Source organism: Moschus berezovskii, chromosome 12 (assembly GCF_049115385.1).
Source record: "Moschus berezovskii isolate FMDL1 chromosome 12, NW_MosBer_1.0, whole genome shotgun sequence".
In the NCBI taxonomy this organism is placed as follows: domain Eukaryota; kingdom Metazoa; phylum Chordata; class Mammalia; order Artiodactyla; family Moschidae; genus Moschus; species Moschus berezovskii.
The window spans coordinates 28,133,506-28,145,890 of NC_142471.1; the positions used below are offsets into that span (position 1 = coordinate 28,133,506).

Below are 12,385 nucleotides of genomic sequence, written 5' to 3' on the forward strand. Positions count from 1 at the left end.
AGGAGCAGGGCTGAGCCCTGTCGATTCCCTCAGGTGCCTGAGGAACACACCCCAGGGCATCACCAGCCCGGCCCTGGGGATGCCGGGACTCTTCTTGCCTTTCTTCTCTTTTAATCCAAAGCCGGCAGCTAGCTTTCATAAAGAGTAATAAGGCTTTGCTCACTCCACTGCCCCAGCCTGTGACCTGAGTGAGAGAAAATTCCTGGCTCTTTCAGAAGCTTAGTCAAGGCCGAATGGTCCTGAACAAATAGGCCCCTGGAGCTGAGAATGGACTCCAGCTGAGTGTGGCCTGAGCGACTGAACTTTAGCCCAGCACCTACCCCTGGAGTTGGAGCGTCTGGAAAGAACCACTTGCCCATTGTCTGTTGTCCTACGTGGGTCATAATTTTTTACATTTTTAAACACTAATATAGAAACTGTATGTGTGTGTGCACACATGTGCATGCACGGCCACACTGTCTGGTTAGTTTGTTAGTGCTGAGCTCCCTGTGAATCAAAGCTGGGAAAAGGCTCTGCTCAACCAGGGGAGTATAAAATAGACTTGCTGACACAGATGCTCTGGGCTTCCGGCCACCTCCTGCCTGCCTGCTGCAGGGTACATGCTGCTCCAGTAGGGGTACATATTCTGGCTGTTCAGAATCCATTCATTCAGCAGATATTGATAAGGGTGCCCTGCAGTGCTGCCTTTGCCTCTGTTCACAGCTCACTGACCAGGAATTCTTCCAGAAGGTCTGTACTTGGAGCCAGTAGACAAGGATGCACATTGCCAATCACCTTCCTCCCAGGGAGGCCAAGAAGTTCACATGGCCCTGACTGATTGGCTGAGTAACCTCACTTTTGTTAGCCATTTGTTAGCTGCGTGACTTTGGGCAAATTACTCAACCTCTCTGAGCCTCTTCACCTGTGAAATGGGTCTTAGAGTAGCACCTACCATATTGGGCTGTTGTCAGCCTCAAGTGCCAGGTACAGACCTAGACATGCCCCTGTGCTGGGTTTAACTATTGGGAATTCTCACTGTTTGAATGTGGGACGAATCAAGTAACTTTACGTCCTCATTCTTTGCATCTGATAAAGAGGAAGTGATAATTCCTGTCCTGCCTAATTCTGAGAAATACTGTGAGGCTCTCCTGAAATACCAGATAAGGCCCTATACCTCTGTGACAGAGTGTTCGCATTTCTCCTGGTCTGGCTTAATGCTGAGTTAAGGCTCAGCCTCCTATGTGAGCCTAGATGCACTGATTTATTTATTGCAGAAGGGACTACGGAGTGTCCCATCCTCAGTTTTATGGAAATATTTCCCATTTATCAAGCTGCTGCCACAGCCTAGGTGCTATATAGAGCATAGAAGTAGGCATGCTACCTTGCAGCCAAACTCCACAGCCAGCCAGCCAGCTGACAAGCCCAGGATGGCAGGGAAGATGCTGACATTTATCAGCATTGCCAGCCAGTTGCAATTTGCAATAACCATTGTAAAAAGGCTTCCCCGGGTTTGCAGATGGGGAAAGTGAGGCTCAGAACTTGGTGACTTGCCCAAGGCTGTGTACACAATTGTTACTGGCAACCCAGAATCTTTAGTTTGTTTTAGCTGCTACTGCAGATGGGGAGTTGCTGTCTCGTGGTGGGATGTGATGAACAGAGGTGGGGTCCCAGGCAGGAGCTGAAAACCCAGGCTTGGCCATTTGCCTGGTCTGTGACCTGTTTTTTGGACCTCAGTTTTCCCACAGTGAAGTGAAGGAGTGGACTATTAGATGTTTCAAACCAGCTTCTGGGGGCAGCTCTAGACACTATGAGGTTTATTTTGTTTTTATGTTATTTGAATGCCTTTATTTTTATTTATGATTTTTATTTTTGAATAGATAATATACTCACAAAGTTCAAAATTCAAGAGGCACAAAAGAACATTCAGTGAAGTCCCCAGCCTCGCTCCTCAGAGGCAACCACTGTTTGAAATTTCTTGTGTATCCTTCCAGAGGGTATAGTTACATGTGTGTGTATCTTCCTCTCCCCGCCTACCCCATCGGTGCTTCTTATGTACAGATAGTACCATATTCTACACACTTTCCTCCTCCTTAATTTTCTCCCATAAAGTTGAAAAGAGTTTAGAGAGCATTCTTGGCTCATCAAGGGGCCTAATTCTTTTTGTTATGGCTGCTTAGAAATTTGAATGCCTTGAGACCAGGTTTGCCCTTCTGGACTGACTGCTACAGGCCCTACTATGCCGCACTGGCTTACTCCCAACCAACCTGTCTGCTACCATGTGGCCTCTGTATAGTTTGGGATCCTGAGGTCACTTACAATTCTCACATCTTATCTTTGCCCCTAATAATTAAACCTGAAGCTCTCTAATCACACTTCGGTGACTCCACAGATCCCCAGGTAGTGGCAGAATCAGCTCTGTAAGATGGGTGAGTCTCTAGCTGTACCTGGCCTCAGCTTCTGATCACCTGCGCTGTCTCTCTGCTCCAACAGTGGCCATCATCTCAGAGGATGACTTTCGTCATACCTCCAATTCCACCTACAGAACTGCAAGCAGCTCCCTCCGAGCTGACCAAGAAGCACTGCTTGAGAAGCTGCTGGACTGCCCGCCACCCAGCCTGCAGAGGCCCAAGGACCGCTACAATGGTACCTACATCATCTTCTTCAGCTTGGGCATCGGCGGCCTGCTGCCATGGAACTTCTTTGTCACGGCCCAGGAGTACTGGATATTCAAACTCAGCAACTGCTCCAGCCCAGCCACCGGGGAGGAGCCTAAGGGCTCGGACATCCTGGTAAGGCGAGCTTCTCCCGGGGGATTGGGGGGCAGTGGGGAACAAGCTTCCTGGAAAGGACAAAGGGTGAGTTCACTTGGGTGCACTCTTCCAGGAAGGCTTGTCGCATGTTGCGAGAATGGATGCAAGTTCGGAGTCTGTGTGGAGTGTAGTACGTAGACGGAATTCATTTCAGCCCTAAGACATGCTCTGTGTTATGTATGAGGCCTTTTGCTTCACATGGCAGGATAATATGGAATTGGATAAGACACAGTCCCAGCCTTCACATTGCTTAGTGTTTAACTTGGGAAGGAGATGCAAATGATGAGTCTGTGTAGTGTGATATAATAATTAACTCCCAAATCCAGAGTCTGTGCCTTCATGGGTTTGAAAGGGTGACTCTAATAGAATCAAGTTCAGCTATGAGTTGCAGAAAATTCCAGAAAAGCAGTGGCTACCACAAGATGGAAGGAAGGTCATTTTTCTCTCATGTGCAAGTCTGGAGGGGCCAGCCCAATGCTGGCATGATAATCCACGTTGTCAGGAACCTAGCGGCTCCACCATGTGTAGCTTCCATGTTCAAGGTCACTTCATAGTCCAAGATGACTGTAGGAGTTCTTGCCATTACATCACATAGGAAGAGGAGGAGAGGCATAAGAACACAGACAGACACACTGGGAATTAAGCACACTGGGAATTCTGCTCTTCTGTATTGCATTGGCCGTAACGCAGTCATGCGACCACATGCACCTCAAAGGAGGCTGGGAAATAGAGTCTTTAAGCACAGTCATTATCCCAGAGAACCATGTACCCAGCTCAGATGAGAGTTTGTGTAGTTGTGGAAGACAGGGGGAATCGAAGACTGGGGATAAGTAGTCTTGTCATAAAGGGAGAGATCTCTGCAACTTAGAAGAATGGGGAGGAGACATTCCAGGTGGAAGGCAAAGTCTGAGCTGTGGAAGGATGGGAGGAAAGTTCAGATGTCGATGGGGAACAGTGAACCATCTGGTTTTCCTGAATGTGGGGCACCCACGCACGTAAGAGACAAATAAGGCTTGATTTTATTGCCTCGGCCGTGAAGTCATTGCTCGGGACTTGAATGTCAAGGTGAAGAGTCTCAGTTTGGTTGGCAGTGGCATCAGCTCTACCCTTGCCACTCAGGGCTGCTCACTTTGTGGGGTGACTTTTCCCTCAAGCAGGGAGAGTGTTAAAGAAAAAATAATTTTGCCACTTGTTAAAGCAGCAAGGAAGCCTCTACTCAAGACTGTTGCAGTAAGGGAGAGAGATTGGGCTCACCTACTGCAAGGACAAGAGGGGATTTGTAGCCAGGGAGCAGAGTGAGAGGTCAGTGGATGGAAAATTACTCAGAGGAGCCGTCAAGGATAGGGTTTTTTTTTCCTTTTCTCATAAATTAATGTTTTATTATACTTTGGTTTAGTATAAAAATTGTCAGTAACCTTACTTGGGAAATAGAGCATTTGAGAATTCTTTTTAAAATTTATTTTATTGAAGTATAGTTGAAAGAGCTTCAGTTTCCACAACTAATCCAGGGCAGTGTCTGTTCTCTCTTGAAAGCTCATGGATGGGGGAAGCAAGGTGTCTCTGAAGACAAGCCAGACTGTGGGTTGCCCGCTGCCACCTGTCGCCTCTAGGGCTGACCCAGCCATACCCCTCAACTGGCCTAGGAGTTGGCTCACCAACCCTCTTCTGAAAGTACCTTTGAGATCCCTGACCTAACCCTGTGGAACTTTCGATGAGTCTGACATATTAACTGAGTCTTCCCTCATGTCTGACTGGAAGGGCTCTTCCATAGTTACATGGTCGGAATCACCCAGGGAGCTTTTTCAAAAATTCCAATCTGGGCTCCTCCCCTGACATTCTGATTGAATCAGGCAGAAATGAAGTGGACATGGGAATTTTAAGACTTCACGTCTCCTCCTCCAGCCGCAGCCCCTAGATTCTGACACCCTGCAAGTGCCTCTCTCTGTTAACTAAGGAATTCATAGATGCCTCTAGGGACCAGAGCAGCCAGTATAAACTCATTTCGCTGCTGGAGGAAGGGCTGTCATGGGAATGTAATGTAGTAATTTAGAGCATCCTACTCAAGGTGTGGTCTTGGAACCAGGCTTCACTGGGAGCATGTTAGTGATGCAGTCTCAAGCCCCCGGACTGGCTGAGTCAGGAGTTGCTAACATGCCACCCTGGTGACTGGCAGGCACGGTAGAGCTTGGGCAGGGCTTCTAGAAACAGACTGTGTGGGTTCAAACCCTACCTTTGTTCTTAGCTCCCTGGTCTCTTGGTGCTCATCTTGCAGTATGTAACAGGAGGATTATACCTCCACCAGCTTCTTAGGATTGTTACGCTGCTGCTGCTAAGTCACTTCAGTCGTGTCCGACTCTGTGTGACCCCATAGAGGTCAGCCCACCAGGCTCCCCGTCCCTGGGATTCTCCAGGCAAGAACACTGGAGTGGGTTGCCATTTCCTTCTCCAGTGTGTGAAAGTGAAGTCGCTCAGTCATGTCCGACTCATACCGATCCCATGGACTGCAGCCCACCAGGCTCCTCCATCCATGGGATTTTCTAGGCAAGAGTACTGGAGTGGATTGTTACGAGGATTAAGTAAATTAACATGCATACACAGCACTTAGAACAGAGTCTGGTACCACTGCTGTGAGTGCCGTATAAACATTATTATTGTTATTATCATTCGTGCAGTGGGGCCCACACTCTGAGCTGCATGTGGCCCTGGTGTATTTCCAGACGGCTGGCTTAGCCAGGGTGCTTTATGATCCACTTTTATTTACCAGTGACTCAAGCATCCCAGCTTTCTGCCAGCCTTGGTAAATCAACCAGCCCACTTGGGCTTCATCCAGAAGATCCCCGTCTGTCTGGGCCTGCACCCGGCCTCGGGCAGCCCCCAGGGCTGGTTCCAGGTGCACCTGTCCTGCCTCCTCCTCTGCTTGCTGCCCCAAGAGCAGGCTGCCCAGGGTGGGGAGGACGTGCAGTCCAGTCTCCGGGAGCCTGCCCTTGCCTGGTGGCCGTGTGCCGTGTGCCGCTCTGGCTGCAAAGCAATCCTTTCCCAGCTGCAGGCACTTAGCATTCCAGGCCCTGCTACTATGCTTTATTGCCTCTTTCCAAGTGCTGGCAGGTGCAGATGTAGTACCTGCGGCTGCCCGGAGCTCCTGGCTCTTGGCATCAGAGATGAGAGACCTGTCACCCCTCGATTCATGGGCTGGGTTTGGGAAGCAAGCATGCTGGGGTGTTTCTGCATTTTGTGGACCATTTTTCTTTGCCTAATTCCTCATTTCTGCTACTCACCTCCCCAGTTCTTTTCCCCCTCTCTTCCTGATTTCTCTGTGAGAAGTGGTTGGTCTGTGCTGTCACCTAAGGGCTACTCTGGGGGAGGGAGCTGGAAGAGTCAGACAGGTCTGTCTCCAGCCGCCACCTGCAACTCAATTAGCTGTGGGTCTGGCTGTTGTGTTTTCTGTCCTTTCCTTTGTGTATTTCCCAGGGATGGATACCTTTGGGTGGGAAGTTTGACTCTATAGGAATTTTGCACAGACTGCCTCCCCGTACCCCCCCCCCGCCCCCACCGCCCAAATTATGTACTTTCAAGGTCACCTCCCTTCTCAGGCTCATTTCCTTCTTCCTGGAGCAGCCTTGGGATGGTTTAGAAAGCTTTCTGCTCACCTTGTCTCCATTCTCTGGAATAAGAACTTTGAATAAACTCACCACAAGACTGTGGGCCCAGAGCCAAAAAAAATTAGAGTGTAAACAAGGAAGAGTTGACAGGAAAATCTGATGCAGGGGGAACCATTACGACTGCCGTATTCTGAGCCCGACTATAGGCCCACCATGCTGGCAAGGGTGTTAAGCACAGTGTCTCTTGTTAACCCTGCTTTTTTTTTTCTTCCAGAGAAAAAAGCTAAAGGCTCAAAGAGGTTCGATAGCCTGCCCCTAATCAGACAGCTAGAAGGGTTATGAACAATTTTATGGAGAACTTAGGAGGATAGATGACTGCAACATTTGTGATGTTCAGAGGGTGGTGCAAAGGGGACTGCTATGGAGACAGGGGCCAACCCACACCCGGATTTGGCCACACCCTATCTTTCTTCCCGTGGAGAGCCTGACCCTGGTCTGGTTTCCTTTCTACCCGGGAAGCCTAGGGGCCTTAGCTCTACTCCTGGATTCTGGACCCAGGTTCCAAGGCGTCAGCTGATCCCTCCCCAACCCCCGACTTCCTCCTCCCCGGCCCCAGTCCTACCTTGGCTCTGGGGTTTTTAAACCATCCCTGATCCTGTGGGGCCTCCTTGCCCTCCCCTCGGCCTTTCCTGAAAGCCTGTAGGACTGCTGCTTGGCCAGGGACTGTCCGTCGGCCACACACCCCCTTTCTGACCCAGAGAGGACAGCGGTGACGTTTTCTCCTGGTCATTCCCTGTCATGAGGCTTCCATGGCCCCTCCCCACACATTCTTCCATGCGCCTTGGCCGGCCCAGGGCTCCTTTCTGAGGGGGCTGTGGACGTGGCCAGGTCGTGGGTGGGACCCACAGTCTGAGTTGGTGTCAGCAGGGCCAGAACCCAGGCCTGGCAATCTATAGCTGTCCCATCCATCCGCTGACCAGAGGGGGCCCCAGTGGCCCAGTCCCAAGGAGTGGGGCAGGAGGCAGGTGCCTCTCTTACTCTTGGGAACCTCCCCTGCTGCCAGCCATCTGAGCTATGGGCTCCTCATCTGGGTCCCCAGAGTCCAGTGCTCTTCCCCATCAGGCACTCACCCCACAGCTCTGGGTCTTGACCACTTATTCTGAGGAGCCATGCTCTCAGCACTTTGCATTAACTCATTTAACCCCACTGCACCCTGTGAGGTGGGAACTGTTGTCATCCCTGGTGACAGCACCCTTTTCACACACCGTTCGCTCTTCAGGGGTAGTGAATACAGGTCTCTTACTGTATGTCCCTGTGTTCCCACCAAAGAGTTGCATGTGATAAATATTTGTTGCATTAGTTATTATATGACTGGAGAGGAAAGCCTCATGACCCCAATCCAAAAGAGGGCTTTGCAAGGGAGCAGAAGGTCTGGGGGTCACAGTGGTCACCACCAAAGGAGTTCTGATGTTTCAGGTGGTGGGCAGAGACATGAGTGGGGTTCCTGCCTAGGGAAGGGACCCAGGTTGATCTGATTTAGCAGGTGGGGATCCTGAGCATCTTCTCATTTATGGTAGCTTTGTCCTCACCCAACCCCTCAGCCCCACCCAAAGGAGCAGGATAGCATGCCTGGGGAGCTATTCTTAAAACTAAAGGCAGACATCCCAGTCCAAGGAGGAGGGTTCAAAGCAACCAGGATGAACTAGTTTAGAGAAGGACAGATTATCAGATGCCTTGGTTATGACCTGTTGGTTTTACAGAATCCCCACCACACAGCCTGTGCCCGCCACCAGTGGACCCGTTCCGTTCTGTTCTGTCGCTCAGTCGTGTCCGACTCTGCGACCCCGTGGACTGTAGCTACCAGGCTTTTCCGTCCATGGGATTCTCCAGGCAAGAATACTGGAGTGGGTTACCGTTTCCTTCCTCAGGGGATCTTCCCGATCCAGGGATCGAACCCGGGTCTCCCGCATTGGAGGCAGATGCTTTAACCTCTGAGCCACCAGGGAAGCCCACCATCTTACTAATATTTCGTCTGCAGGATGACCTGGTGAGTTAGGTGCTGTGCCCAGTTTTCAGATGGAGAAGCTGAGGCTCACAGATTTGGAGCTAGTGACCCAAGGTCACTGACTCCCAAGTGACAGACTGGGCTGTGGACCAGTCTGGAGACCAGCAAGAGCCTGTGCAGGCAAGCAGCATACTTGGACCCTCCATCACCCCAGTGTCCTTGGTTCTGGCTGCGCACTAGAATCACCCAGAAAGCTGTGAAACTTACCCACCTGCCCCGCCCACCCGATTCTGGCAACGTTGAAGGAGGGGCCTGGACACAAGTATTGTAAAGCTCTCTGGGTGAGGCTCAGTGTGCAGCCACGTGATCTAAGAGAAGGATTACCAGGTGGGGGTAAGGATCAGCCTCTACCAGAGCATCCATCAAACAGGTTTAGGCTACCTCATGAGAGACGTAAGTGAGCCCTCTGGAAGGACTTCCTACAGTGCAGGTTGTCAGAGCTGGCAGTGGAGGGGAGGATGAAAGTAGGCTCCCTGCTAGAAGTCCAAAGAATGGCTTTCCTTGGCCTGGGCTTCTTCAGAGAGAGTGGGGTCCTTGCTGGGACCCTTCCAAAAGAAATGGTGGTGCTGAAAGCTCAGCTTCTATGCACCAGTGCTGAATCAAATCTTGGAGACAGAGTTTTGGGTGAAGTAGAGAAGAATAGCTTTATTGCTTTGCCAGGCAAAGGGAGACACAGCAGGCTCCTGCCCCAAAAAACTGTGTGTCCCTACATGGGCGGATTTGGTGAGGAGTTTTATAGCAGTAGTTCAAGGGTGGGGTTGCTGATGAGAGTAGTGTGTGTGTGCAGGGCCTGCACTCCTTTAATCTGGCCTCAGGTCGTCTTCTCTGCAGTGAAGAAGGCTGATTCCATTTGTTGAGGGTTTTGATTCTGTAAAGATCTCAGAGATATTGTGTATCCCATGAGGTGGAACCAGAACCCAGCCCCAAGGCTGCAGTATTATTTCTTGGCTGCCCTTCCCTTATCTCTGTATACCTTCCCAGATTAGCAGGTGTTCAAATCTGCCCTTTGGAGGCTGGAGTCTGTTCCCTACAAGAAAAAGGCTCCCGTACCCAGAAGCCCTACAGGGTCCCACTCAGTTTCACTGAATGGGATTCTGGTATTCCTTTGACCTAAATACTTCAGGCTTGATTAATTCCTCAGCGTGCCTCTGCCGTTCCCCCAGGGCCTGACAGCCTGGGGAAGAGACTTCAACCCTTCCTCTGGTCACGTGCTTAGTGCGAGCTGGGCGGGCTCCAGAGCCGCCCTCCTCCTGCTCCTCATTTGGCAGCCTCCTGGAAGAGGAGCAGTAGGGCCGACTGGGTCCCCAGGTGGATGTCCTAGCACCTGGGCTGACACGGGCAAGAGCAAGTGAAGCCATGGGAATGGAGGACAGGGAAGTGGAGGCGGCCCTGGTCTCCTCTGTCCTGTGCCGCCGTCTCTGAGGACCAGCCCGTGGACCGTGACCTGCCCCTGGAGTTTCAGAGCCATAGGTAATTTATTTTGTAAATGCTCAGTACCTGGGCGGAAGCTGGGTCTGTCTGTCCCCTGGGACTGCAGGGGAGTTGGGAGGAGCCCAGGAGGGTGACAGCTTTATTCAGCTCCAGTTTTGGTAGTGCCCTCCCTCACTGTGTGGCTTGGGGTCAGGCTCTGTGGCTTCTGGGTCTTTTGCACACAGACCCACCTGCAGTATGTACAGAGTGCTCAGGCTGTTGCTGGGAGGGAAGTCTGATATTTACTGAGCGTCTCCTGTGAGGCATCTGCAGTGTGCGGACTGGGCCGAATCCTATAATGTTCACCACCTTCCCCAACCCTTGCCCTGTGCCAGCCACTGCACTAAGAGCCCTGGTTTGTTTATTAATTCCATGAGATTTATTAAACAGCCTACTGTGTGCCAGAGGTTTTCTTTATCTCTCTTGGTCCTTATAGCCCTCAGGGTATTATTATGCCCATTTTACAGAGAAGGAAACCAAGCCTTGAAAAATACAAGTGTTTGTTCCCAAGCACAAAGTCAGCGACAGTTGTTACTCAAGCCAGGCCATCTGAACCTGCGTTGTCCATGACCTTATTTCCTGTGCTGCAAAGCTGCCTTTTTGACTTCGGGTTGCCTCAGCCTACAGTGGCTTAAAGCAGGGCTTGGGTTCCCAGATAGAGATTGAGGCCGGGTCATGGCGGTGAAACCACCAGATCCTAGCCACTAGACCAGTGGTCAGTGACAAGGACCTGGGCCCTTCCGCTTTGCAGAAAAGAATTTCCACAAAGTTGGAAAGTAGTGAAGGAAGTGAAGTGTTTATTAGGGGAAGAAAGAGCACACAGTCCATGTGGATCGGCACATGGGCAGACTCAGAGAGCGAGAGACAGCCCCAGAGTCGCACGCTGTTGGCAGTTTGAGTCACGTTCATGGGGCATTTCTTCTGGCTTTCCTTTGGCCAATCATTTTGATTTGCCTGCTTCACAGTCCATATTTGGGCTTCCCTGGTGGCTCAGGTGGTAAAGCATCTGTCTACAATGCAGGAGACCTGGGTTCGATCCCTGGGTCGAGAAGATTCCCTGGAGAAGGAAATGCAACCCACTCCAGTACTCTTGCCTAGAGAATCCCACGGACGGAGGAGCCTGGTGCAGGCTACTGTCCATGGGGTCACAGAGAGTCGGACACGACTGAGCGACTTCACTTTCACTTTCAGTCCATATTTGGTATATCTCAGGATCATCACATGTGTGTGCAAGCATCTCTTAGCCAAGATAGATTCTATCGAAAAGTTTGTAGGTAGCTTCGCATCAGTAGGTATCACTCCCCTTTAGACCTCTGAGGAGCCTTTCTGTGCCTGTGTGGTCAGGAAGGTACCCTGACTTCAAGAATAAGAAATATGTGGTCTGGGTAGGGCCCAGCCTCCTCCCTTAATTGTCCTGCCCCGTCTTGGAGTTTCAGTCCTCAGGGAATGAATCCCCTATCCCTTTACCCTGGGCGGGAGGGGGAGGGCCCATCTACCTCCTGCCTCATTTCCAGATGTTTTCAGACTGTTTTTGACCCCATTGCACATTTCACCTGGCAGAACCTAGGTGTCTGTGATGGAAACAGCGTTTCATGAAACAGCATCTACACTTAAAAAAAAAATCTCTGATTGTAGTTTTCAAAGAGGAGCAAGTGATCATTAGTGCTGATCTTATCAATGGCTTATAAGCCACCCAGGCTGAAGATGGAGAGTTTGCTTTGGGATTTAACCTTTGGTACAAGCCCATGATGGCCTTGGGGCATCAAGCAGCGTGTAGGGGGGTGGCAGCAGCTGGAACTGAGGCTGTGACGGAGAGGATGGGGGAAAGTGGGGAGACCGCACACCTGGGAAATACTTCTAGGTGTTCTACTCTGAAACTTCCTCCTTCTGGAGGTTTGGAGCAGGAGTTACAGAGGGATGTGTGGTCAAGAGGGTATGGATTTCTCTGGGTTTGTTTTGTTTTTAATACAGGGAAAATGGCAGGCAATTTGTGTGCTTGTGTGAGTGGCCCAGTGGAGAGGGGACCATGTGTGCTGAGGAAGACGATGAAGCAGAGCTGGGTGAGGTCCGCAAGCAGACAAGGCCTGGACTCAGAGCGCAGTGGAGGGGTCCCAGACAAGCCCGCAGATGATTCATCCTCAGGAACAGGAGAGAAGGCAGCCAAAGAGAAAATGAAAGAAAATTTTGGTCCTGACCTATTAAGTGGATTTCATATCCGTTAGTGGGTTGCAACCTGTTATTTGAAAAGCCCTTCACCTGTTTGCCTGTGACCTCACAGTGGGCCATAAGGATGCATTTTGCCCAGAGGGAAGGAAAGTGAAGCGGTAAGTGATGTGCCAATGCCACAGGGCTGTGAAGGCAAGGGTAGGGACTATAACTCAGGCGCACCTGAGGCTGCATTAGACTTCCTGGGGCACTTCGGCAGACACTCAGCTTCTCGGCGCCGCCCTGCAGGCTGTCTC

General features: G+C 50.9%; 1 protein-coding gene across 1 annotated transcript in view; it reads left to right on the forward strand.

Moving 5' to 3' along the window:
• The window catches only part of SLC29A3 (solute carrier family 29 member 3), a 62,383-nt gene that overhangs the window by 12,524 nt on the left and 37,474 nt on the right, over positions 1–12,385 (forward strand). Inside the window, exon 3 of the mRNA XM_055425521.2 lies at positions 2,470–2,768. Within this exon, the coding sequence (XP_055281496.2) occupies positions 2,470–2,768 (299 nt within the window). The remainder of the gene's footprint in view (positions 1–2,469; positions 2,769–12,385) is intronic.